This window comes from Colletotrichum godetiae (assembly GCF_030913485.1).
Source record: "Colletotrichum godetiae strain CBS 193.32 chromosome Unknown BDP55scaffold_16, whole genome shotgun sequence".
In the NCBI taxonomy this organism is placed as follows: Eukaryota; Fungi; Ascomycota; class Sordariomycetes; order Glomerellales; family Glomerellaceae; genus Colletotrichum; species Colletotrichum godetiae.
In genome coordinates, this window is record NW_026851264.1 from 777,827 (window position 1) to 802,174 (window position 24,348).

Sequence of the window (24,348 nt, forward strand, 5' to 3'; positions counted from 1 at the left end):
TTACGTTGAGCAATTAGTGGGAGTAGGTGTCACCTATTGTACCCGGCGTGATCACCAACGCTGGAGTCAACAACATCCGCACGTCGGGTTCACAAGCATTGTAAGAGGGTAAAGGAACGCTTGCTTCACCTACTTAAATATGAACCAAAGTAGTCGGCGAGTCTTTCGGACTTCTGTTCGATCAATGGCCACCATGAACCTGACAGGTGTCACATCAGTGACCGTGCGCCTCTAACGGTTTTGATAGACCGAAAACATGAGACACGTCAGCATGGCGCAGACAAAGCTCAACCTTTACAAGCCACTTGAGAGAACAAGATGCATCTTTCTCAGGGCCAGGACTAGTGGTGACACCGAAAGCTACCTTCCTCATCGAGGCCAATGAGGCTGCGACCTCCGGAGTGCAACTAAACCTCCCCGAACCTGCAGACGGGGACAAACCCCGATCGAATGCAGGCGGGGAGAATGCCCGATACAGTCGGTAAACTTCAAACAAGGGGTTGCTGACTGAAAACTCGGCCATCCGCCCCGAGAGAGCCGTCGTTACGTTGGGCAAACCTTGCCGCTACATGTCAAGCTTGGCATGTTCGGTATCGGGTGCCGCGTCAATTCTGCATTCCCGGGAGTATACACCGCGTCTTGCACCTATTCGGCTTTTCGGTCCTATGATCAAGGTTCGACTAAAACTTAGTAACGGTGTCTGATGTTCGGACTGTGGTGAAGCGCCCAATGGAATCCTCTACACGCCGAGCGGCTCCCGAGTCTCGCGCATTACTCGGCTGAACAGACGCCAAGTGAAGAAGTTAATCTCTCTCCCCGATTGAACTTATGATACTGAGTTGACTTTGACATATATACATTGTTGTTCAAAACATCGGGGAACGACCGTGTCAGTTGCCATAGCGTCTAGCGTACTAACGTGGCCGTTGAAGGACCGATAACGTTGCCACCTTCTCTAAGCGCTCTGCAGACGCTTGACACAATCGCTCCCATCTTACTCTAAATACATCTTCTGTGGTATTTCTTCATAGGGGTTCTTTGTACTTCGAGCATTAGCATAAGTAGGCTCAAACCGTAAACTTTGCAAGCGCCCAGTCCAAGACTCTGGCGCAGTCGCTTATGCCTCCTTCCTCAAATTCCCAACAATTTGACAGAATTTCCTTCTGAGCAAAAATAGTCCGCTTCCAATTCTGAGGATATGACACCTTGGTTGGCATGTTCAATGACGGGATGCTTTGCGCACGCTCTGCGGCCGTCAATATTAGAGAACAGGTCACAAATCCTCTCAGTTGTAACCAAAGCCCATGGTGCGGCGTAGAAGACGTAGCCTGTATCCTGAACAGGCAATACTGCAACCCTCTCGAAGCAATCTCTGCGACCCTGGCAACCATGTGCTCCGATACCGTGAGCGCAATGGAGATGGTGGACGCCAAGCGGACGAAGGGTCTGCATAAAAGCTCCCTTATCGCCAAGTACCTTCCACGAAGCATTTGACACAGGTCATCGCCCAGGGGAGCAATGTCTCCGCTGGGTATTTGAAATGATATCGGAGGAGGTAGTGACTCATACCAGTCCGATAGCTGAGCATCAAACACCTCGAACACTTCGAGCATGCGGTCAATGCCGTGCTCAGTCGGGTGTGGTGGGCACCGTTTCTGGGCTTGCGTGATGCGGTTTATGAGGTGCCTTGCGGAGATCTCTGCTAAGTAGTAGTACCAGGATCGTTGCTCCATCATAAGGGCCTTGTTGTCCAGGCTCATGACACCGAGTGTTGGTGGAGTAGGCAAGCTGTATGGGTAATCCACTCCGGCGAGGATGGAGCCGGGGAGAGATAGCTCAAACGCCAACTCACTGCAACTAGGTTTTAGCCAATGATCAAGTGGTCTACCGGAGTGAGTTCGGGACTGAGCATACCTTTCAGACTTGAAGCAAGTGAAGTAAAGAATCTGCTCCAATGAGAGTGACTGAGGATATTCAGGGGTCTCGGCCTTACCAGCCGGCATGGTCAGCCTGAGACTAATGTCAGCCAAGGGGAATCCAAGCAGTGCCAAGAGGATACAAACTTGTTCGTGAGCGAGGTGGTGTACCAGGTGTTACTCGCCATACTGAAACATTTCCACGCCTGTAAGGGATCCATGTTGTACATGTGCCATATTCTGTCGTACTAGTCAGCCTTACTGGCCAAGAGACATGCCATTTCAAATACGCGGGAGGAGCCGTCTTACCCTGCAAGGCATAAGCATTGTACAGACTCCCATCCAGGTGATCCCATGGAAAAACCGAGCCGTTTCTCGGCGACTGACCAATACCTCGATGCGAGATGACGGTTGGGCTCCACCGAGTACCCACGAGGGGTTCCGCTTGGTGTCCTCTGCCCGGGTCTCTGGGATATGGCGCCAAGGGCACAGGAGAGCGCAACGATGCAGGTGGACGCCGACCAGTCGGGCCCGTTTTCCGCAACTTGCTTTAGCATCTGGCGAAGCATCTGCCCATCGACGACGGGATTCATGGGATGAACATTGGTCAAGTACAAGTCTACCAGCCGGGATAGCTCGTAGAACTCCATAGCCGGGGGGGATCTGGGGGAAAAAACTTCCCCGCGTGGGGAAGCGTGGCTGAAGGGGTCTATCGCGAAAGGTACCGGTTTAGGAAAGATTGGCCACTCCAGCACGGAGTCCAAGCCTGCTGTATCCGATAACGAAGGATGAGTGGACTTCTTGGCCCCATCCGCAGAGCTCCCGTCTTGTCCGGACAGGAGACCATCTTGACGTCCACCTTGGAAGGTTGGGCTGTCCGGATAGTCGCTTGAGTCACGGGACAGGTCGCGGCTAAGTTGCGGAATAGCGCGAAAGTTCTCCTCGTTGCGTTGAATGAGGTTGGCCAAGTTCTCTATTGCTCCTAGCAAACGTGGTCCTACACCTTGACATCTGACGAAAGCAATCCACACTCCATTAGTATCAGTCCGATATAGTGCCCACCGGTTCAACCGGCAGCCATCTCCCGCGAAGTGTATCCCGAACCCCCGATCAGACATGGGCCTCGAGGCTCCACGTCCGTATAAAGTAAAGTAAACTTACAATGACGTTGCCGGAGCCGAGTCCTCGATATATGTGCAAGTTGCCCCGACCCTCCTACAGTAGCCGCATATCGGCCTCTCGTTGTCGCATTTGGTCTTGCGGCCGCGGCACGTCTGGCAGGCGGACGACGCGCGCGACCAAGTCCTCTGCTTCGGTATCCTAGGATCAGCTTGCTCGAGATGCGCGTGATCGACGCCGGAGGAGCGGCCAGGAGGCGATCCGCCGGTGACGGCCGCCATGCCCATATCGGGGAAGCCCCGACCGATGTCCATTCTCATCCTCTTCGGCGGTGGGTCCATTGCGACGATAGATGACTCCTGGAAACCTCGTTGTTCGGAAGCATTTCTCGTGTCGGGGAGACGAGCGACGGGAAATGTGAGGGGGAGGCAGGATGGTCGGCCCTGTCTGGGGATCGCGAGTTTAATTATCGTGCAGCATTGATCACCGACCCCCGCAGAACCGTTTCAGATACCGACGCAATGGCCTCGGGGAGCGTGGAAGCTCACTTATGACTCGCTTTGTCTGCATGTCATAGAGTCTGCTTAGCCTTGAGACTTTTGCGCTCGGGGACTCTTCCCGTTGAGTCTCTCGGTGAGCGCCCAGGTGAGCGTTCCAGTGCCACCCATGTCGGGGGGGCTTGCCGTCGGTGTAAGCTAGGTAAGACTTTTGTCAGGTTGACCATGACACCTCATCGTCGTCGCTTCTGTTGCCAGCGGCGTTATCCATCTTAACCCCTAAGCCAGGTCTAGTCATCTAGCGTTCGTCTAGTCTGGTCGACGTGACCTGCCATCCGACTCCCGAGTTCCGTGACAGTGTCCCTCACCCGACACGATGGGTCAGCCATCCAAGCTAACGATGAACTTGGGGAAGAATCCACCGTGGAGCCCATGGGGAAACCGCAGACATTTTACGGGGTCGACTGGGGTACACAGGGGGGGTTGATTGCGTGGGAACTCCTCCATTCCGGCTCTTGACAGTGTCTCTTTTGACTTTTGCATATATCTCTGAGATCTCCTCCGACTTGACCCTAATGGCTTCGAGTTGATCCCGGCTCGGCGACTTCACTGCTTTCAAAGTCGATTGCAACGGTGGTCATTGAAGAAACCAACAACCTTCCGGTACAATCTCAGTGTAGCCCGACCACAACCAATTCAAGATGGGCTTCCTCAAGTCAAAGCCGGCCAAGAAGACGGCTGCACAGGCCGTCGGGTCTGACTTGCTCGCAGTGAGTTTCTCCTTCCACATGCCGGCGTTGATAACAGACGATGCAAGTCAGAAGCTATGTGATCAGGAACTCTAACATCGGCTCAAGGTCCTGCCCGAAAACCCTGCACCATGGTATCGCACCAAGCACTTGCTTCTGTTGAACCTAACTCTATTGGTTCCAATGTTGTCGTCGGCCTCGGTCGGCTTCGATGGTATGTCACTGCTCGGTGTAAGACTTGTAGAATGTTAGCCTAACACTTGGAACCAGGTGCCATGATGAACGGTCTGCAGACCATCAAGCAGTGGCGCGGATACTTTGGTAGCCCGACACCATCCGTACTCGGAACGATGAACGCTGTGTATCCCATCGGCAAGATCATGGGGCTTATCCCAACTACATACCTGGCAGACAAGTACGGCAGAAAAGTGCCCATGTGGATTGGGTTCTTCCTGCTCCTCGTTGGCGCCGCCCTCCAGGGCGCAAGTACCAGCTTGCCCATGTTCATCGTCGCACGATGGCTCCTCGGCGCCGCGACTGCCTTCATTGCGCAGCCGGCACCGATTCTTGTGACCGAGCTTGCCTACCCGACTCAGCGAGGCAAGATCTCGAGTCTCTATAACACATTCTTTGTAAGTCTGTTCAGCTAGGCCTCTGTGATAATCTGTTGTGAGACTTCAGCTGACATCGACTGCAGTTCTTCGGGGCAATCTTAGCGGCTTGGTCAACCTACGGCACATTCCGTCTGACCTCAACATGGAGTTGGAGAATCCCGTCCATCTTGCAGGGTGCTCTCCCTGCGATTCAGTTCGCCTTCTTCTACTTTGTGCCCGAGTCTCCCAGATGGCTCATTGCCCACGGCAAGACCGAACAAGCCCGAGAGATCCTCACTCGCTACCACGCCGGCGGCGATACTTCTTCGCCACTTGTTGAATACGAGGTAAAGGAGATTGAGGAGAACGTTCGTCTCGAGACCGAGGCGCTGCGCGAGTCTTCATATCTCGACCTCGTCAAGACAGCACCCAACCGCCGCCGTACGCTTATTGCTGTCATCACCGGTCTCGGGGCCCAATGGTCTGGTTCCGGAGTCATCTCTTACTACCTCACGCTGGTTCTCAACACTGTCGGAATCACCGAAACCAAGGACCAGGCCCTTATCAATGGCCTGCTCCAGGTCTTCAACTGGTTTGCGGCCGTGTTTGCCGGTGCTATGATGGTTGACCGCATCGGCCGCCGGAAGCTCTTCCTTATTTCGACCGCTGGTATGCTCGGATGCTACATCATCTGGACCATCCTTACCAGCGTCTTTACCAACACCAAGGACGAGCGGGCTGGCTACGCCGTGGTGGCGTTTATTTTCATTTACTATTTCTTCTACGATATCGCCTGGTCTCCCCTCTTGCTCTCGTACCCTGTCGAGATCTTCCAGTACACTCTGCGTGGAAGGGGTTTGACAATGTCCTTAGGATCGACATTTGTCGGTCTCATTATCGGACAATTCTGTAACCCCATTGGAATGGCTAACTTGGGTTGGAAGTACTACATCGTCTTCTGCGTCATCTTGGCCATCCTCCTGCTGTTGGTCTGGCTGCTCTTCCCCGAGACTAAGGGACGCTCGCTCGAGCAGATTGCTGAGGTCTTTGACGGCAAGAACCATAGCTTTGGCAGCAGTGGCGTCAGAAGTGAGAAGGTTGACGACGAGTTTGTTGAAGTTGAAAACATTGCGGACAGGAAGGTCTAAGATGACAGACCAACCAACCCCCCACCCCAAGTCGATGAAAGCCTATTTTACGTAGTTGCGAGCGTGTTAGTATTGCAATCGATAGTCAAGTTTCTTGTCCACACCTCGAGTCTTTCCATAATATCAGTGACTCTCAATTCCATCCAGCTAAGCATCTGTGATCCAGTACCGTTGATTACGCATTTTGCCCTCACGGCTACTACATCTGATGGGAGCTGAGTGGCAGACTTCAATTCGAATGTCAGCTGCCAAGTTCGCCTACTGTCGCTTCTGCTTAGCGTCCCGTTGTCTCGGAATGCATCCCAACTCACCCGAAAGAGCCAATTACGCGTTCCAGCAGGGTTTTCGTTCCACGTGGTGATAGGCAATTGAAGTCTTGTGAGGCTCCGCGTCCGGTCTGGAGTGTGCAAGTGGCGGCCACCGGAGACAGCCCTCAGCCAACGTACTTAATTTGGCAGACTGCTTTACTTTGTGAACTTTTACAAGACTTCTTTTCAGTACCGCCAGAAGCATGTCTACCTCTCTTCGCGGCTCTTGCCTATGCGGCGGCATTCAGATGCAGACTTCGTCGGGTCCTCTGACTGTCTTCTCCTGTTTTTGTAATCATTGCAGCCAAGGCGCAGGTGGGTCGCACCAGACAGTAAGACTCTCTCTTTCTAGGATACGCAAGAATTCAGAGTCATTATTGACTTGGCTCTCGCGGCAGATTGCAAAGTTTGAGACTCAATCTGTCCATGTAGTCTCAGGGAGCGAGCTCATCGCCAACTTCACGTTAGCCGACACCTCAAGTGGCTCTCCAAAAGAAAAGTCATTCTGTCGCACTTGTGGGACCCCGCTGTGGACAACCCCCGCATCCGCTAAGGGGCGATACGTTCTCATCCGGACGAGTTTGTTGGAGAGCGGGTAAGCAGTGTCTCCCCTCCGTGGTAACACGTAGCCAAGTGAGGCTGACGGCTGACGGATGTCGGATGCAGCACCGAGCTGCGACCTGAATCGGAGATTTTTGTCAAGTTTCGGCCGCCTTGGCAGCATGCGGTTGACGGAGCTGTGCAATGGGAGCAGATGAGAAAATAAGCAGAGAATGAGAGTTGTCGAGTTGCTGGACAAAGAGGCTGGGGTAAGATGGGGGGCCATGACTCGGAACTTGTCCGTTTGAACAAATCATAATTCGATCCGCTTTCCGCTTCCCGTCGGTGCCACCTTCCGGCCCACGCTTCATTGCTCTCTGTTGTGGTCGCGAGGAGTTCTTCAGTAGGCTTCGGAACTCGGTGGCTTCCCCAGACTTTCAACCTTTCTCCATCCAAACATTTCATCCCGAACTCTGCTCACTCTCCGCAATCTTTGTCTATCTAACTCGACCGAAGTCAATCCGAGATCCATGATCTAAATCTAGATTTCCCAGGCCATTGCGGCTTCCGAGATAAGTCGTCCGTCATTCCGAGCTTTGTCTCGTCTGGGGAGAGACTCCAGTCTCTGGCGGAAGAGCCATCTTACCCCCGCGCCTTGCGCCCGGCGGGAGGGAAGGGAGAAAACAATGGAGCCGAAGCCAAAGCGGATCAAGATTGATGTGGCATGTGAAGCATGTCGGAGGAGGAAAGTCAAGTGTGATGGAGCACGCCCAGGTGAGTTATCGGTGAAGGCTCCACGGCGAAGGACCTGCAGCTTTGAGAGTCTTGGCTCGCGAGGTCAGACAGGAGTCAATTAGGATCGTGCTAGGAAACTTCCAGAACATCTGGTTGACGAACTACCTGCGCAATGTATGCGTTTCTGACCGTGCCACGGCTGACAGCGAAACATAGCGTGCGGCAACTGCTGGAAGAGGACTGATCTGAGAAACGGCTGCACCTACACCTCCGAGGCCGAGAAGTCGTTCTCGGGTGGTAATAAACCTGCAGATGCAAGTCCAGGCAATCCCGAAAGGGCAATGCCCAAGATCGTCCACACGCCCGAGACCAATTTCGCGCAGCCTCTGATGCCTCCTATCTCTCGCCCGGCTCCGAGTGTGACGCCCAAATCGACCACGTCCTCGGGGCCAGACCTTACAAGACGAGGTCGTGTTGAGCGGCACCCAATCACACCATCCGATGCCAGCCCGTCGGTTGTTGACTCCATGACCACGGTTCGCGAGGATGGTATGGCGACGGGCGAGTACTTTGGCAGTAGTAGCGCTGGGTCTTTCACGAACCAGATCAAAGCTGCTATTGATGCGAGGCTGGGCTCTTCGACGGAGAATAGGAGTGTGAGAAGCTCGCTCTTCCGCTCGACACTTCCTCTCAATGGCTCTGGTGTAGGAGGGCAAGCTGACTATGTCCTGCCAGCCCGGAAGCAAGCTGATCACTTGACGGACCTCTACTGGTACTACGTTGATCCGTTGTATCCTTTCCTAGACCGACAGAGATTCGAGCACTCATATCGAGCGCTCTTTGCCGGTACCTCGCTCGATGCTGATGAACGCATCTTTGTGAGCATCCTCAACATCGTATTCGCACTCTCTACGCAGTTGATCGAGTCACTGCCTCCGGATCAGAGGGATTCATCCAGCCAGGGTTACTTCACTCGTGCGCAGGACTTGCTCCAGCTGAGCCTTTGGGATACTGGCTCCATCGAGCTGATTCAGTGTCTGCTGATTATGAGCCAGTACCTGCAAAGTACAAATAATCCTCACCAGACATGGATGATTGTCGGGTCCGCCGTGAGAATCGCGCAGGGCCTTGGGCTACACTTGCCAGAGACGGCATCGGAACTCTCAAATGAGCCCGAAAGGGATCTCGTCAAGAGGATATGGCATGGATGTATCCTGATGGACAGGTAAGTGCCTCTTGAAGACCGTATCACGTGCGCCTTCCTCCTCTAACTTGATGACTAGAATGATCGCCATCACCCATGGACGTCCAGCGATGATCTCAGACCAGCTGGCGTCAAGTGTGATATTGCCTTCGATCCCGGATACCAATGTCACCAGCGTCGATGGAGTACAGCTAGGCGCCATTCAACTTCACAAGCTTCGGTACCAAGCATTTTTCCACAAGTCGCTCGAGCTCTATGAGGTTATCAACCACGCAGTTCTCGCCTTCTACTCATCAGCATCACCCCTAAAGTCGCCTACTTACCCGAACGGCACAGGAAGCACGACTCAGCGTACTCTCGGAAGACCAGAGCTAGATCTTGGGAAAGCTCTACAGCTTGATCAGCAGTTGACGAAATGGGAGAAGAGCCTACCTAGCTTCCTGACTATGGCTGAGCCTGAGACTACTCTGGATGAGGTCTTTCGCAGACAGGCGGTAATCCTGCGTATCAGGTCAGTATCGGTACTTGCGTACTAAAGGTCGGCTCTAAGCCAACCTGGTCAATCATTGAGCCATGACTGACATATCCCTAGGCTACTTCATGCACGCATGCTCCTCCTCAGACCCATGCTCACTCGGTTCTGCCTTTCTCAGTGCCCAGAAACCTCCCAGGCTCACGACGATCTCTCATCTCGGGTCGTTCAGCAATGCGCAATGGTCTGCGTTGAAGCCGCGCAAAGTCTCATCTCATTCATCGTACAGTTTCAGCAACATGACGGCACCCTCGGTCTTCTTCCAGCCTGGTGGTATCGCGTGTTCTATATCTACACAGCTGCCACGGTCCTCATCGCAGCAAGACTCCGACCCGCGGTCTTTTCTTCGCTCGACATCTCCCGATCGTGGAACCAGGCAATGGGTCTGCTCCACGACCACGAGAACCTAGGGCCTTCTCCGCGGAGGTGTGCCGCGGCACTCCAGATCCTCTCGACGAAGATGTTCCAGGATCAGCAACCACAGCCGGCTGCTCTCCCGAACTCGGAAACCAACGCTGCAGTGCCAAGCATCACCAATGAGCAGCAGGAAACCTTTGATATGCCCTTTCCCTACTTGACTCAGGATGCAGCATTTGATATGGACGCAATCACGTTTGACATCAACGATTTTTCTTGGCTTAACAGCATGCCCGGAAGTTTATGAAAGCTCTCCTCCGTCAATGTCACCACCACCTACATTCAACTACAAAATACCCGGCCATTGCGCCTCTCATGCTCTGGTTCAAATATGACAAATCATTTCATTCGTGACTATTTCCTACTCAAACACCATCTTGTTCTTCACACCTCCCAGCTTACTTATCCTCACCTCCACCACATCCCCGTCAACCAAATACTTGGGCGGCTTCATGCCCATAGCAACACCAGACGGCGTACCAGTCAACACTACTGTTCCAGCCTCCAACGTTGTTCCCTGACTGAGAAAGCTCACAATCTCTTCCACACCAAACAGCAAATCGCCGGTGCTCTCATGCTGTCTCTCCTCGCCGTTGACAAAAGTCTGCAGCAAGAGGTCGCTGGCGTTTCCCACCACCGCCGGAGAGACCAGCACCGGGCTGAAGGGGGCAAACTTGTCGAAGCCTTTGCTGAAGCACCACTGAGGTACACCGCCAGCCTTGGCGGGGTCTCTTTGCCAAGCTCTCGCCGAGACATCGTTTGCGGTGAGGTAGCCGGCGACGTACTCCAGCGCCTTTTCCTTGGGGATGTTCTTGCCCGATTTGCCAATCACGAAGGCCTGGTTTTGTTAGCGACTCCTATCAGAAGTCCTCCTCGAAGATCTGTCACTTACTAGTTCACCCTCGTAATCGACGGTACCATCCTGTGCAACCTTGGGGATCGGCACGTCTTCATTCCATGCAGCGACTGATGTCGCCGGCTTGATGAAAAGTGAAGGAAATGGGGGCGGTGTCCTGCCGCCCTCCTTGACTGTACGCAACTCAAGTCAGCTATCTTCAATAGTGCCAAGCCGGGGAGGGTTGTAATACTGTGCTTAACATAGTTCAGGCCAATACACCGAATGATCGGGACGTCCTTTGGTCTCAGAAGCGGTCTCAGGGCCTTGACGTGCACCCGCTCGCCCTTGGCCAGGGTTGAGACGGGGCTGGCACCATCGTAAACAGTAGCCCACAAGCCGCTCTTGTCAAGAAGCGATGTGATCTCTGTTTCGTCTTGCACCTCAGGTTCGCCAAAATGCTCGACGTCGTTGTCATCGACAAAGCGAATGAGACGGTTCCACGACATGGTGTTTGAAAGTGTGTCTCGAAATAGAAATCTCTCCAAAATGCTGTGTTTCCTCCTTGGTAATAATAAGCCGCATGAAGCTGTTCCCAGATTATCTCGGCTCCTTAAGAGTGTGCTCCGAGTTGTGCATCATCGAGCCCCTCAATTGGAGAAGCCCCGAATTGGCCAATCAGAGATGGTTCCGCGGTTGGAGCGCGGGGAGCTGTGTGATACATCGGAACTCGGGATTGCCTCAATTGCCAAATCGAATCCCGTCCCGCGTGGCGCTTCCGCTGCATAGCTGCGGGCAAGGGGGGTCGATAGTCCGGGGATAACGGGGAAACGGGCCTTGATAACTTCCTTCGAATGTCCCTTCAACATCCAACTTCATCTCGAAAATCACGTCTTTCATCATAGAATCCGCGGATATATCCCGACTGCTGTCTACACGGATATCAATACCAAGCACAGCCACAAGGCACTGAGACCAGCTCCCGCCGCAGACCCCTAAGGAGATATTCGCAATGGACTCCCCTCATGAGGACGACAACAGGGCCAAGGCCATGAACGACTACCTGGAAGAGCTACCATCACAACACATGGAGCCTTTGTGGTCCAAGATGAACGTGATGGTCCCACCTACTCCGGCACCCGTCGCCAAGCCTCACATGTGGAAGTACGCCGACAGCCTCCCTCTTCTTCACAAGGCCGCAGAGATGGTCGGCGAGAAGCAGGCCGAGAGGAGAGTGCTGATGCTGGTCAACCCCAATATGGGTAAGCGTCACTGATGTCATTTTGACAACCTTCACCGTACTCACTTGGTATCGCAGAATCCCCTTACACAACAGACACCATCTACGGTGGACTTCAGATCGTCAACCCTGGCGAGACTGCCCCTGCGCACAGGCATATCGCGTTCGCACTCAGATTCATCATTGATGGCGAGGGTTTCACAGCTGTTGAGGGAAAGAAGATGCCCCTGAGGCGCGGTGATGTTGTCGTGACACCGACATGGCACTGGCACGACCATGGAAACGAGAGCGATGCCCCGGTTATCTGGCTCGATGCACTCAACCTACCGCTCTTCAGATTCACTCCAGTACACTTTGCGGAGCAATATCACGAGAGCCGCTACCCCAGCGTGTAAGTCCATCCTAAAGTACCTAGTTCATCGATAATGAGTAAGTCATTGACAGCCAGCAGCTTCACAGAAACGTGTGAGTGGAGACACCCGTGGGACCAAGTCGAAGCCGAGCTCAAGGCCCAAGAAGGCCCCTATGCCATCCACCACTACACAAGTCACGGCAAGCCTCTATCACCCATCCTTGGCGCGCAGGCAGAGCGTATCGACGGCAACCACACAACAAAAGAGGCTCGCGAGCAAGCTTCGTTCATGTACCACTGCTATGAAGGCCAAGGCCGGACCATCGTTGAACCACCTACGGGACCCCGTGTGGTATTCAAGTGGACTTCTCGAGACACGTTTGCCGTGCCTGCATGGTCCAAGATTCAGCACATCAATGAGGGTTCTACGACGGCGTATCTGGTTGCCGTCAGTGACAGGCCACTGTTGAGCAGCATCGGGCTGATCAAGCCGCAATCATGAGCGGTGTAGAGGCAGGCAAGACCCAGGGATTATCTTGAGGAGCAACTTGAGAAGATTGTACATGTTCACTCGCTGTCAGCAGGCTTAGAAGTTAGGAGACTATATCTACTCAACATACCTTAGTAATTATGAAGACAATTCAGCAGAACCGAGTGAGCGACTAGTAAGAGTTAGTCCGAATCGTCATGCGTTTCGCACATTATCACAAGTCCGTCTTCATTAGTGCTCAGTCAACAAAAGTGCTGGCCATGGCGGTCCGAAATAATAACACGCGCAAACTTTTCGACCATTTCGCTGGTCATAGACTCCAGATACAATTCTCTGCTCAACACAGGCGTTTTCTGTTGAATCTGATGACCCACAAAGAGCCGAAATCTACCAGGTGCTTATCCACAATGATACGGGCAGCTCCCGGACCTCGGCTGGACTACTCCTTTCGGCACATTTACAGCTTCCTACGATCCATTCTGATATCGTATAATTGCCATGCTCCCTTGTCGACATCAAGGCTTTCCATGGTCGCAGAGATGTGCTCATGCGTCAAATTGTACCTTCTAGCGAGCTCTAACGCGTGCCATGTTTTTCATGATTCCCAGTTCTCAGATCAGCAAAATCCCACCATGGATTGCTGCGACAGCAGTCATTGTTGTTATTGTCAGCTATTTACTATCTGTTAAACATTTACGTTATCGTCGGAAAATGCACATCGAAGCTCCGTTCACTATGGGTGGGCGCGAGTTGTCGAGCATGACCATCAAAGAGTCCCACGACATCATTACCCAGCTACAAGAACTCGAGTTCCCATACGCCTTCTCCAAGGCTCGAAAGCTAGCTCTTCTCAAGGTGGTTTGATGCTTCTCTCCGCACACTAGTCCAAGTCAAAGCGACTCTAGACCGAACTGACGCCAGATGTCTAAGTAGGCTGGAAGTATTCCGTCAATGTCCAGACTCTTTGCAGTAACAGGCCAGAACAACAAGCGGAACGCGGGAAAACGATCAATCGACACGGAAATTCTTCTTAGAGAAGTTCAGTCCAAAGCAAGAGACTCAGATCGATACGCGATGTCTGTGGCAAGGATGAACTTTCTGTACGTCTATGAGTCCCAGACCTATTTATCAGAGTGTGTCTGTTTGTTCCTAACGCGTGGTGTTTCTGCAGACATGCTCGATACCGCCGCGCAAACAAGATCACTGACCCCGACCTACTTCACACCCTTGGCGACGGTCTTGTCGAGATACTCAACGTGGTGGATAGGGACGAATGGCGCAAACTGACGAAAGTCGAAATATGTGCTTTAGGTATCTTTCACAAGAACCTAGGAGAAGACATGGGCATTCCCTGCGACCTTCTTCCCTCATTTAGAGACGGCTGGAAGGACGGGTTGCACTTTGCAACGGAGCTCAAAGACTGGACAGTTCGATACGAAGAAGAAGTTTGTAAGCCGGTGGCGACAAATGACCAATACGTCAGAGTCTATGTCGACTCGGCCTTGTCTTCGTTACCGGGCTTCCTACGGGCAGGTTTGAGGAAGTCACTCGGGGCGGATCTGGACGACGTAGTCCGACTAAGTCTCAAGTAAGTTTACCCGAACGACTTCTTACCATAGCAACTTTACTAACCAGAGTGCGCCCTCCAGTCTCGAATCTCCTGGGCTCCTCCTGTCTACCTTTCTATCCCTTGTGCGCAACCTGAGAAAGCTCGGTCTTCGACATCTTGCTCTTCCACGCCCCGACTCATCCGCAGTCAAGATCGTCGACGAAGCCCCAAACCCCGAGACAAAGCTCTACAACTTTGGACGGAAAGGCTTGCAGCCTTGGTACATGCGGCCTACGACGTGGTCGACCTGGGGTCCTGGTGCATGGCTGGTCAAAGCGGTCGGTGGAAAGGTGCCGGGCGAGCGGGGAAACCGGTACTTCCCACAAGGATATGACTTGATGACGATTGGACCTGAACCCCAAAGGGAAAAGGGGAAGAATGAGATGATGTCGGATATTGAAGTGATCAAGGCCAGGGGTGTGGTGACTTGTCCGTTTTCAGAAGCGAAAGCGAATACGTTCATTACTCCATCCAATATGTAAATGGATTACCCCTAGACCCTAGATGTAAAGTAATCTATAGCGAGATAAAAGGGCAAAGTGTAGGGAATGATACATCTTACACGAATCTCCTTGTACGCAATTGACTAAGACTTCAACATTCTGCCTTTGATCAGATGCTGTCATGAAGTTACCTTGAACTCTAGGAGACTCCTGGAAAACATGTTTCGCTTCCGCGTCTACTGTGATAAAAGACAACAAAGATTTGACAATAATGGCTCCGGACTTGCTACTGCGCCCTGGTCATGTAAGTCAACTTTACTTATTGGCACTTTCCTCTACTATAAGGTCCCTTGTCCATCACGAAAGTGGGGTTTCCGACGTCTTCCTGAGACTCGGATCTAGCCACTCTCAGTGATGCGAGATACTTGGCTTGGAACACTTTCCGAGAAGTGAGGCTGTAGAGTTCCGTCAACTAAATGATTGGGTACAACTAAGTTCCACGTGCGATGATGGAAAGTGGTTCGCCAGAATGTTGAGGCCCAAGGTTCATGTCACATCATGTTTGAACTCAAAAGCAGAAAATCTGCCGATATAGAGTTGTGAACTGGGATGAAGCAGCAATAGCTGTCTTGGATGCACTGTCGGCAGCTTCAAGATGAGATTCTGTAATGTTGATAAAGTAGTAAACTCAGAGACCGGGACACAGACTGAACTTGTTCTATCTTGATGAGTGATCAGCAACTTGACTGGGGCCATAATTCACAAGACATAGCTTGGGGTCTGCAATCGAGAGGATATTGGACGAGGGCCGAGTATCGACGTCACTTGGCAGATAACTGCGTGCACCGGTCAGCTGTCGTAGCGAGATTAGCTTCACAACGCAACTGAATGTCTCTTGGAACTGATCGACCATACGCATATTCGTCGGCATTGCCTCTTTGATGCCAAATCTAGACTTCCTACAACGCAGATGATTTTGCCATCTTTCCCGCATGATCGCACTTTAGAGTTAAGTCATCAACGAACTAATAGTTATCAAAACGTGCGACTACCCAGAGGTTTGCCTACAAGAATGTTTACCTCTGCCCAAGTAAGATCAGACAGGCTCCCCTGCAAAAGTTTCGTCGTGACCCTCAAGGGGTGACCAAGTCAAAGCTCACAATCCTATTCGCTGAATCGCTATACGGACATCGATCTCAGAAGTCTGCTTAACATCTGTGACATCTATCTCATCTCGTGACGATCAGACCGAAAATGATCTTCGAAGACAAGGCGATTTTGCGATTTGAATTATGCTGGTGTTGATAAAACGGCGTTCGGTGGCTAGGCCCGTCTCCGTTGGTGGTTTAAATTTCTTCCATACTCAGCTTCATCTTCGCTGCCGCAAGTCAAGGCGACTCTCAATGGAATCCAAGGCGTCATTACCGTCGCGATGGCGGACAAGAGTGTCCAAATCGTCGCCACTGCCTCGGCGTTCCTCCTCCTAACCTGGCTAGCCGTCAGTCTACGCGTGTATTGCCGAACGGTCTTGGTGCGGTCATTCGGTATTGACGACAAGATTATGGTCTTTCTCCTAGTTAGTCAAACAGTCCTTGATATCGAAAGCCTTGCAATTATTAACGAGATGAAGGTTATCTTCACCGCATATCTAGTGCTGCAGGTTTACGGAGGAAAACATGGGATCGGGCGGGTCGACACCGAGATCACCGCCAGTGAGAGAAGAACCATGTTGCTGGTCAGTCAGCATAACCTTCCATCGAACTTTTTCCCCGTAATAACGTGGCTTCCAAGCTATGGTGGATCCTCGAGTTACTCAACGTCGTCTCAACATGCATCCTCAAGATCTCCGTCGGCTACTTCCTCCTCCGAGTCGCACTCGACCGGCCGCACATATGGATAATTCGAGCTCTTATGGTCGGGACAGTTGTCTTCGGCACAACATACCTCTTCATGGTGGTGTTCCAGTGTAGACCAGTGCCCACGTACTGGGAGGAAGGGCCAAGAACGCCGGAGAAATGCTGGCCTTCGCGGGTTATTTACATCATGACGATTGCGGCGACGGTCATCAACACGAGTGCAGACTTCATTTTCGGTGCTCTTCCATGGTTCATCGTCAGATCCATGAATCTTCCCATCGGGACGAAGATCGTGGTGGTTTGTATTCTAGGACTAGCCGCTATGTAAGTGTGAGAGGTTGAAGGCTGCAGTATTCCGGGGTGAGGGCTAGGCAAAGCTGACATCTTTTGATGCAGAGGAAGCACTGCCACCATTGTTAGAGCGTTCTACATCCCGACCTTACTCGACGGCCAGGACTTTCTTTGTAAGCTCATTCTTTAGCTCCCACACCGCCCAGCATTGAATGACGCTAACGTGATTGTTCATCCTGCAGACGAAACGTCCAACTTTGCAATATGGAGCACAGTCAAGCCGGGTATTGGCATCGTGGCAGCGTCGATAGCAACGCTGAGACCTCTTTATCAGATGGCACTCATCAAGATGGGACGTTCGTCGGTTTACCGTCAACGGAGAGACCGAAGGGAGAGACAGCAAGCGCGTAGGAACGAGACGAGCCGGATGGTCCGCCAGGCACACAACCTCGACCCTGAAGGTGCGCCGGCCGACTCAGACATAACCTCGCCCCACGGTATTCTCGAAGTCAACCCGCCTTCTCACCAGATCAGCAAGCAAACAGAGTCAACTGTTCAGACAAGCACATCTGAAAATGGATCTCCTCGGCCTAGAATGAGCTTATTCGACGTGGATGTTCCGACATCAAGCTTGAGACTAAGCGATGATTTTCGACGGACGATGGATAGGTCTCCTGAGGAGTGGCTATCGAGGCTCGAAAAATGACGAGCGAGGTGGGATAGTCATTCTGGGTTGGAAAGAGCAAGATGCCACGATTCTACCGGTGCATGTTTTGGAACAGCATCAGCATGGCGTTGGGAGAAAATGTTACCTAGGAAATCGGTGTCAATGAACTTATAACCAGGGGGCGAAACACTAATAACGGCCAGTTTTCTTTGCTCCAAGCCTATGTCTGGTCATTTCCGAGGCGTCTCATGAGGAGATGTATTTTTCTCAAATTTCAGGTAAGATTCAACCCCTGTTGTTTCCATAGCATCACCGGGTCACACGTTGCACACCAGAAAGCTACCAACCGAGGGATCATCATACTTGATGATGTGTTGTAATTGTTAAAGCAGGGCTTCAGAGACTCATAGGAGTCCACAGCTCTAAGCAGGCCATACATCGCTTCTCTCGATCGACATATGGCCGCGAGACATCATGATCAAGTCAAGGCCCAGCTGTCGGGGTGTCTCCTCGACCTAGAACCAGGAAATGACTTCCCCTTACCTTTCTAAACCTAAACATCTGCCTCCTTCCCCGCCTAGGGATCTCTGGCAACACTCTCAGAAATCTCAACCTTGGGAACGCAGCTCCTCCTTCACCCCCTTCATCCTCAGCCCCAGTCCCTGCATCAGCCTCAGACCAGACCTCCTCTAAACCATCAAAAAAGTCCATCTGGTCGACCCTGTAAAGCGCCTCACCCTTCACCGCGTCAAAGCCCCCCTCAAAGCCCTCACCATCCAAGTCCCACAACCTCACCCCCAACACCCTCACCTCGCCAAAGAACCCCTTCACCAACCCAAACACGAGGCCCCATGGCCCCTTGACCCCATCCCTCAGCCCAAAATCAAACCTCGCATAACGCCCGTCGACAATCACAGTCTGCACCCGTTCACGCGTCTCCCTAGGCATGGCCCATTCCATGTCAACATTGACAAGCTTCTTCTCCTCCCGGCCTACATCTCCATCTCCACCACACGGACCCGTGATAACGGGCCCGGCCAGCCTGTAGTCTTCCGCCCGCCTCCACGAGGTGGGGAGCATGGACCCATCCCACACAAGCTCCACAGCGTCCCGAGCGGGGCTGAACGGAAAGGTCCGCGGGTCCGGGGCGCCGAAGACCGTGGCCGCCAGCATTCTGGTTTCCCGGCTGACGGCGTAGAGGGGTATGGCGGCCCAGGACCTGATTCGACGGAGGGGGAAGTGTGCTTGGGGCCCGCGCCGCCACTCGAGGTCGATTTTGATCCAGCCTTTGATGGTGATGGGGTCGACGGCCGTGAGGAGTATGGTATCCCGAAGCTCTTTCGGCAGTTGGGTGAAGATGGTGAATGTGGGTTCTGCTGGTTTTGGTTCTGGACGGACTGGAAGCTTATTCTCGCGTTCTTCGTCCGATGAAGAAGAGTCCACCAAGATGCACACTCTCCCGCCGTCGCGAACCCGTCCTGGATGTTTAAGGTGGCATCGCATGTGCTTTCGCGCCTCCAAAACCACATCCGACCACCTCTCCCGGTTAGGCGTGTCGACAAAAATTTCGAGCTCGTCCTTGATTTCAGGTTCGTCTGCTTCGTCCTCGGTGAATAACACTTCCTCTTCAGACTGCCCACTTTCCGAAGCCTTACCTTCTCGAGAACCGGTAGACGCCGACGGGATGAAGTGCGCCATCGCGAGAAGAACTCGAGTCAGTTTTCGTGGCGGTGGCTTGCTTACCAAGGTCCTAAATTCGTCCTCGAGAAGTTTTGGCGCTGACGAGCGAGACGACTTTTGGAAGTGGCTCCGCGATACTTTCTTCCTTCGTTTTACTTAGGACGACGGTTCACATTCGTTCAGTAATACTGGGGAAGATCATGGATTATGACGCTGAGAAATTTGCCGCTTCTTCGACAAGTGAGGGATTCATGATGTTCGACTCATGTATGGAGGATTCTGTGGGCCAAAGGATTGTGCTATCGAACCTTGACGAGGGTGCCTATTTCCTCGCCTACTTCTCCAAGCAAAAGTGCCCCCAGTCCGTCTCCATGATGAAGACGATGATCACCGCACTCAAAAACCTCACGATCTTTCACAGAATCGGATAATACTCTCACACCCTAACGCCGTTGAAGATGGGGGAGTCGAAAGTTCAACCGTGAACAAGCCACTCATCAGCCACAAGCCATAACAAGTTTCATCTGCCCACGCTCGAGGCGTCCAAACAGAGAAAAAAAAAACACCAACGAAGCGTCTTCGGCAAATGTTAGCGTTATTGCTTGTCTTTCCCATAGCTAGAACTTCGACCATCTCGCTTAAATCCAAGACACACTGCGTCTAACTCTAGCTCCAATCCAATAGGCTCCCTCTGAGGAAGCACGTTCTCCCACACTTCTCTTATCTTTCCTTTCTTTTCTAGAGTGCGTGAGCGACAGTGCATTTCAGGTGAGAGTCGCTTGAAGGGCCCGTTAAGGCTGCAGGACGGGAGTCACTGCGTTTGTTAACCATTCTCCTGGGTTCGAAGGGCCCAGACTACCGGTGGTGAAAAGAATCTACCCGAGGTCTGGAACGCTCGCCTGGATAACGCAGAGTCTCAGACTCAGACTGCTCTTCACGAGCTGAAGGTTCTCATGTAAGCTCACGAGGAGCCGCGGTCTTGGCATTCGGGGATATTTATTAGTGATTTGGAAAGGGCAAGTTAGAATCAAACACCGGCGGCATCTGTTCTCCGATCCGGGAAACAGAGTAGCCGCGGCGCCGAACCGACGCGCTCTCTAGAGTCAGCCGCGAAAGGACGAAGGACGAGCCGCGAACACGTGTGTGTTTCACACCCCTCGACTCCTCGAGCTCTCATCCTTCTACTCTCATCCCATCCCATCCAAACCTCTTCCCGACCCCACATAGTTCGGCATAACCGTTGCTGTTCCATCCGCTGTTTCCTCAGACGGGAGGGCATGAGAAGGGAAGCATCAAGCGTGGCGAAGCGAACTCCACAGGGACACTCTAGGGGAGACATCCTGATCAGCTGGTCTTCGATACAGGTACCGTGTCGCAGGATCTCGAGGTTCACATAGATCGGGATGGTTCTTGGCGTCGGCACTGGTTAAAAGACTGCGGTTTGAGTGGGATACTTCTCTGCCTGCTCAGTAAGAGGGGGTGTCGCGCCTTCCCCGGGTGCTAATTAGTAGGCGAGTGGATGGTGCCTAGTCCAACCTCTGGGGACGGTGAACCTACACTTGCGCAAAGTTAAAGAAATCGGGTGGAATCACATACTATGGCCCGACCGAGTGGGATAATTCCCTTCACTTAGACTTCACCTTAGCACCAGTGCTTGACTGTACGCAATAGCGAACCAAAAAACCACAACCTCTCATTCGACAAGACACGAGGAAGGTGTCTGAGTCTCACTCCCAGACTTCCAGGAACACAGGCTCCCAGCAACGCAAAGACAAAAAATAACGTGGGATAAAATTAGCGAGTATTTCTTCTCCCTGTCTCTGTGTCTCTGTGTCTCTCCAGAACCCATAATCTGGTCTCTTCCTCAAAAGTGCACGTACAAATGCAGTCCAGTAGTCTGGGGTAGCTTGACTTGCTGGACCAAAAGGTGAGACAACGCTACCCTCCCCGAGAAAAAACCAATCCCAGGCTTGCATAGAGCATAGAGAGAGAACGCCCCAAAAGAAATGAGCCTATCATACCGTCGGAGATTGAGGCTGAACGGCGCGCCCGGTGCCCTTGAGGCTGGACCCGCCACCATTTTTCCCTCTTCGCTGGTCAGCTGGGGTCCATGGTCTATGCCTTTATGGCCCATACTCCAATGGCCCATGGTGAGGGAAATCCCTCAGACCATTTGGGCCGTGGTTCAGCCCCCCAATCCCCTTCCCTACCCTTCCATTCCCATGGGGGCGGGCGTGCGATGTGAGAGTGGGAGTGGGGGGAGTAAGCGTGAACGTGGGCGTGAATTAGACACAAGCGTCGAGGAACAGCAGCGCGAGGGAGCACGAACATGTAAGACGGATGAGATGATGGATGACTTCTAAAAATTTCTTGTTATGGACTTCTGTGATCCAAAGTATATACACTAATGTTAAAGGTGCGGATGCTAGTTCCGCTGGGTATCCCGTTTTGAATCGAATGCTGCCTTTTCCCCTGTCTTCATGATGTTTGAAATGTTCTCCAATCCAAATGCGCCTCGACTGGCTGATACAGTACGGGCTATCTCTTCGTCCCCTGATGAAACGTCTTATTCTCCTATGCCTGACCAATTCCTCAATGATAATGTAGAAAAGTAAGAAAAGAAAATGCTCGTAAAAGTCGTCAAGCAGGCCGTGAAGATCTCTATGCGGCCACAATCTCGGGCCTCAAATGCTGGTTGACCGCCATCGAAGACGAAGAAACCGTGGGGAGCGCAGGGCGCCTCAGTCTCAGCTCGACGAAGTGCCCAACAACGCTGCGCACCTGCTCCTCAAAGCTCTGAAGCTGGAAGCCAAACACTTTCTCCGAGGCAGAGGCGTCAAAGTCGATGTTGACCGTGCCCACCGAGCCGCTGCTGACAATCAGCTTCCTCTCGACAGCCTCGGGGAAGCTCCTCTTGGCAATGAGCTTCGCATCGTTCCAGCGGGACTTGGTGCTGAGGATGTAGCTCTTGTTGCCCGGGACAGAAGGCAGGAGAGCCTGGACATGGGCGCGGGCGACGTCGTCAACGTGGACTGTCGCTCCGGGGTAGCTGCATCCCATCTTCTTGCCGCGGAGGGTGGCGAGGATAACGGCGTTGGTGCCCTTCATCGCCTCGCTTGCCGTGGTCGCGATGTCGTTGCGGCCAATGACGAAGGAAGGGTGCAAATGCACGACCTCAAAGCGAGGCTGCTCTCTCGCAATCCACGCCTCGGCGCCCTTGAGGGCAGCCACTTTGGAGGCAGCGTAGGCGGCAAACTCGCTCTCATACGGCTCAGGCTTGAAGCCAGTCCTCTCCGTGGGTTGGACAGCCTCCTTGCGCTCGCGGCCCTCGAGGTGGTCTACTGAAGTGAGGGCGACGACTGAGCTGGTAATGACGACCCTGCGAACGGTGCCAGCGCGCTTGGCAGCCTCGAGCATACCGAGGGTGCCGCGGACGGCGGGCTGGATGAAGTACTCCTGGTGTAGATCGCGAGGTACTGAGTCGGCGGTCGCGAGTGGTGAAGCAACGTGAATGACCGCGGAGACGCCGCGGATGGCGTCATCGTAGGCGCCATCGGTGGTAATATCTGGCACGATGGTGAAGTTGAGTCTCGCGCGAGGTAAGCTAAGTGCGCGAATCTGTGGCCGGGAGCGGATGAAGGCGGCCTTTGCCTCTGAACGAACGGCGCAGCGGACGGTGTGGCCTGCCCTCAGGGCATGAGTGAGAACGGCGAAGCCAACGTGACCAGTGACGCCTGTGATGAGCAGAAGCTCGTCGGGAAGGATACACAGCATATTTGCTGAGATCTTGGTGGTGGTTGTATATAAGTGTTGAGGTAGTATGGTGTAAGTGTCGATGAAACCGGACGTCCTGAGAGTGGAAGTGGAATTGTCGTCCAGAACGGGCAGGACTGTGTAAGAAGTAGTCGGTTGTCCGTAGAATTCGTTTGATCAGTGATGGCGAACCTCTCTCAGTCTGGAAAGTGGTGCGAATGGGGCGAGCCTCATATATCTACTCTGGGAAGTCTGGCGAGATGGGTGTTCCCACTACTTGCCTCCCCTCTTCCTGCGTTGCTTGAACCTTCTTGGGTCCCTTGTGGCCACCTCGGAGGCTCAGATAAACGAACGCCACGTGCAGAGGGGTGAGACATTGAGGGTCCCTGGTGTCGGTGTCTGGATACACACCTCGCTCACCCCCCTCCAAGACTCGAGGAACCCTCTTTCTTCTCCCAAGACGGGTACGGGTATCAACCATAACAACAATTCCGCGACCGAATGGAGGTGGTGGCTCCTCCGTGCTTGCGCGGTGCTAGCGTCAGCAGACGTGTGTGAGTCCATGCATCAGCGCCTCCTCCCCATTACTTCTTCTTCTGTGCCTGTGAGAGTCGATGAGGTGGCACAGCACCCGCTGGCAGGCTGCTAGGTAACCTGCTTTCGCTTGCACATGTAGGGCTGGCGTGGCTCCCCCACTAAAAGGACTAAAGGCCACGCAGCTTCACGTAGTATGTTAATGGTCGGTCAGCTAGCTGGTCCTCGTTACCCGACTGGTCGAAGGCAGGGTGTGTGTTGTGGCGCCGTTCGTGCCGCACTGACGGAACCGCCCGGCATGATCCCTCTACACTCAGCATACAATATCTGCGGGGTGAAGGCGGCCAAGAAACCCTGATCGGGGATGATTAACGAACCTAACGGTGAAGAGATAGATGATAAGGGGCAAATGAGCCAGCATAGCCTTGTGCCAAGCATCTCTGCATCGTCACCACCTAACCTAAGGAGGCTGAGGGTGGGTGAACGTCCTCACAAAGTCTTCACTCGCAGACACGGCGAATTAACGATTTCATGCGCATCAATGGTGAACTCAATGGCTCGTTCGTATGCGTTTGTAGCTAGCCACCAGACCTAATACAGAGAGACTCTGCCTAAGGCTACCTGCAAGAATAGGGAGAAGAGTCACAAGAGGGGGGGGCTGTACCCGACGACAAGTGCCGCATGGTCTGGGCTACGCGGTCTAGACTGGTATCAGAGTAGCTCAAGCTAAAGTACCAGTAACCAGCGGCGCAAAGATCAAGGAAGGCGCCAGCCATCAAGCCAAGCTGAATGACTAAGTCGACTGGTGGCGCTGTTCTGGGCCGGCCAGCTGGGCAGCAG

The 24,348-nt window shown here is 53.1% G+C and overlaps 10 protein-coding genes across 10 annotated transcripts; 7 read left to right on the forward strand and 3 right to left on the reverse strand.

Moving 5' to 3' along the window:
• Nucleotides 1-1,067: 1,067 nt before the first annotated feature.
• BDP55DRAFT_608611 (uncharacterized protein) lies at nucleotides 1,068-3,349 on the reverse strand (the record flags this gene model as incomplete). Its single annotated transcript, XM_060571143.1, has 5 exons — nucleotides 1,068-1,851; nucleotides 1,915-2,010; nucleotides 2,064-2,156; nucleotides 2,226-2,927; nucleotides 3,078-3,349. The coding sequence occupies 5 exons, from the start codon at nucleotides 3,347-3,349 to the stop codon at nucleotides 1,068-1,070; spliced, it is 1,947 nt and encodes a 648-aa protein (XP_060430932.1).
• A 1,432-nt stretch (nucleotides 3,350-4,781) lies between these two features.
• On the forward strand, nucleotides 4,782-6,022 carry BDP55DRAFT_693180 (lactose permease; the record flags this gene model as incomplete). Its single annotated transcript, XM_060577196.1, has 2 exons — nucleotides 4,782-4,913; nucleotides 4,979-6,022. 2 exons carry the CDS (start codon nucleotides 4,782-4,784, stop codon nucleotides 6,020-6,022), a joined length of 1,176 nt encoding a protein of 391 aa, XP_060430933.1.
• A 205-nt stretch (nucleotides 6,023-6,227) lies between these two features.
• Nucleotides 6,228-7,230, forward strand: BDP55DRAFT_661061 (Mss4-like protein). Its single transcript, XM_060574687.1, has 3 exons — nucleotides 6,228-6,662; nucleotides 6,729-6,925; nucleotides 6,997-7,230. Exons 1-3 carry the CDS (start codon nucleotides 6,534-6,536, stop codon nucleotides 7,094-7,096), a joined length of 426 nt encoding a protein of 141 aa, XP_060430934.1. The 5' UTR covers nucleotides 6,228-6,533; the 3' UTR covers nucleotides 7,097-7,230.
• Nucleotides 7,231-8,156: 926 nt separating this feature from the next.
• BDP55DRAFT_549978 (fungal-specific transcription factor domain-containing protein) lies at nucleotides 8,157-10,005 on the forward strand (the record flags this gene model as incomplete). Its single annotated transcript, XM_060568979.1, has 3 exons — nucleotides 8,157-8,830; nucleotides 8,889-9,320; nucleotides 9,402-10,005. 3 exons carry the CDS (start codon nucleotides 8,157-8,159, stop codon nucleotides 10,003-10,005), a joined length of 1,710 nt encoding a protein of 569 aa, XP_060430935.1.
• A 114-nt stretch (nucleotides 10,006-10,119) lies between these two features.
• Nucleotides 10,120-11,102, reverse strand: BDP55DRAFT_549860 (uncharacterized protein; the record flags this gene model as incomplete). The annotated part of the gene is made up of 3 exons (XM_060568968.1): nucleotides 10,120-10,596; nucleotides 10,651-10,787; nucleotides 10,847-11,102. 3 exons carry the CDS (start codon nucleotides 11,100-11,102, stop codon nucleotides 10,120-10,122), a joined length of 870 nt encoding a protein of 289 aa, XP_060430936.1.
• Nucleotides 11,103-11,424: 322 nt separating this feature from the next.
• On the forward strand, nucleotides 11,425-12,841 carry BDP55DRAFT_714619 (gentisate 1,2-dioxygenase). Its single transcript, XM_060578274.1, has 3 exons — nucleotides 11,425-11,855; nucleotides 11,912-12,224; nucleotides 12,285-12,841. The coding sequence occupies exons 1-3, from the start codon at nucleotides 11,606-11,608 to the stop codon at nucleotides 12,685-12,687; spliced, it is 966 nt and encodes a 321-aa protein (XP_060430937.1). The 5' UTR covers nucleotides 11,425-11,605; the 3' UTR covers nucleotides 12,688-12,841.
• A 593-nt stretch (nucleotides 12,842-13,434) lies between these two features.
• Nucleotides 13,435-14,766, forward strand: BDP55DRAFT_693184 (uncharacterized protein; the record flags this gene model as incomplete). The annotated part of the gene is made up of 4 exons (XM_060577197.1): nucleotides 13,435-13,530; nucleotides 13,609-13,775; nucleotides 13,847-14,263; nucleotides 14,325-14,766. 4 exons carry the CDS (start codon nucleotides 13,435-13,437, stop codon nucleotides 14,764-14,766), a joined length of 1,122 nt encoding a protein of 373 aa, XP_060430938.1.
• Nucleotides 14,767-16,159: 1,393 nt separating this feature from the next.
• BDP55DRAFT_608623 (uncharacterized protein) lies at nucleotides 16,160-17,580 on the forward strand (the record flags this gene model as incomplete). The annotated part of the gene is made up of 5 exons (XM_060571144.1): nucleotides 16,160-16,303; nucleotides 16,358-16,462; nucleotides 16,519-16,907; nucleotides 16,980-17,047; nucleotides 17,117-17,580. 5 exons carry the CDS (start codon nucleotides 16,160-16,162, stop codon nucleotides 17,578-17,580), a joined length of 1,170 nt encoding a protein of 389 aa, XP_060430939.1.
• Nucleotides 17,581-18,740: 1,160 nt separating this feature from the next.
• BDP55DRAFT_661066 (uncharacterized protein) lies at nucleotides 18,741-19,833 on the forward strand. The gene has a single exon (XM_060574688.1). The coding sequence runs from the start codon at nucleotides 18,746-18,748 to the stop codon at nucleotides 19,379-19,381; it is 636 nt and encodes a 211-aa protein (XP_060430940.1). The 5' UTR covers nucleotides 18,741-18,745; the 3' UTR covers nucleotides 19,382-19,833.
• Nucleotides 19,834-21,882: 2,049 nt separating this feature from the next.
• On the reverse strand, nucleotides 21,883-22,995 carry BDP55DRAFT_549938 (NAD dependent epimerase/dehydratase; the record flags this gene model as incomplete). The annotated part of the gene is made up of 1 exon (XM_060568973.1): nucleotides 21,883-22,995. One exon carries the CDS (start codon nucleotides 22,993-22,995, stop codon nucleotides 21,883-21,885), a length of 1,113 nt encoding a protein of 370 aa, XP_060430941.1.
• Between the last annotated feature and the right edge of the window lie 1,353 nt (nucleotides 22,996-24,348).

Bases quoted from the DNA above. Each gene is read 5' to 3' on its own strand.
- BDP55DRAFT_661061 (XM_060574687.1), top strand. From the start codon at position 6,534: ATGTCTACCTCTCTTCGCGGCTCTTGCCTATGCGGCGGCATTCAGATG. The intron at 6,663-6,728 runs GTAAGACTCTCT...CTCTCGCGGCAG, and splicing joins CAGGTGGGTCGCACCAGACA to ATTGCAAAGTTTGAGACTCA. The intron at 6,926-6,996 runs GTAAGCAGTGTC...TGTCGGATGCAG, and splicing joins ACGAGTTTGTTGGAGAGCGG to CACCGAGCTGCGACCTGAAT.
- BDP55DRAFT_661066 (XM_060574688.1), top strand. From the start codon at position 18,746: ATGGCGGCCCAGGACCTGATTCGACGGAGGGGGAAGTGTGCTTGGGGC.
- BDP55DRAFT_714619 (XM_060578274.1), top strand. From the start codon at position 11,606: ATGGACTCCCCTCATGAGGACGACAACAGGGCCAAGGCCATGAACGAC. The intron at 11,856-11,911 runs GTAAGCGTCACT...TTGGTATCGCAG, and splicing joins GCTGGTCAACCCCAATATGG to AATCCCCTTACACAACAGAC. The intron at 12,225-12,284 runs GTAAGTCCATCC...GACAGCCAGCAG, and splicing joins GAGAGCCGCTACCCCAGCGT to CTTCACAGAAACGTGTGAGT.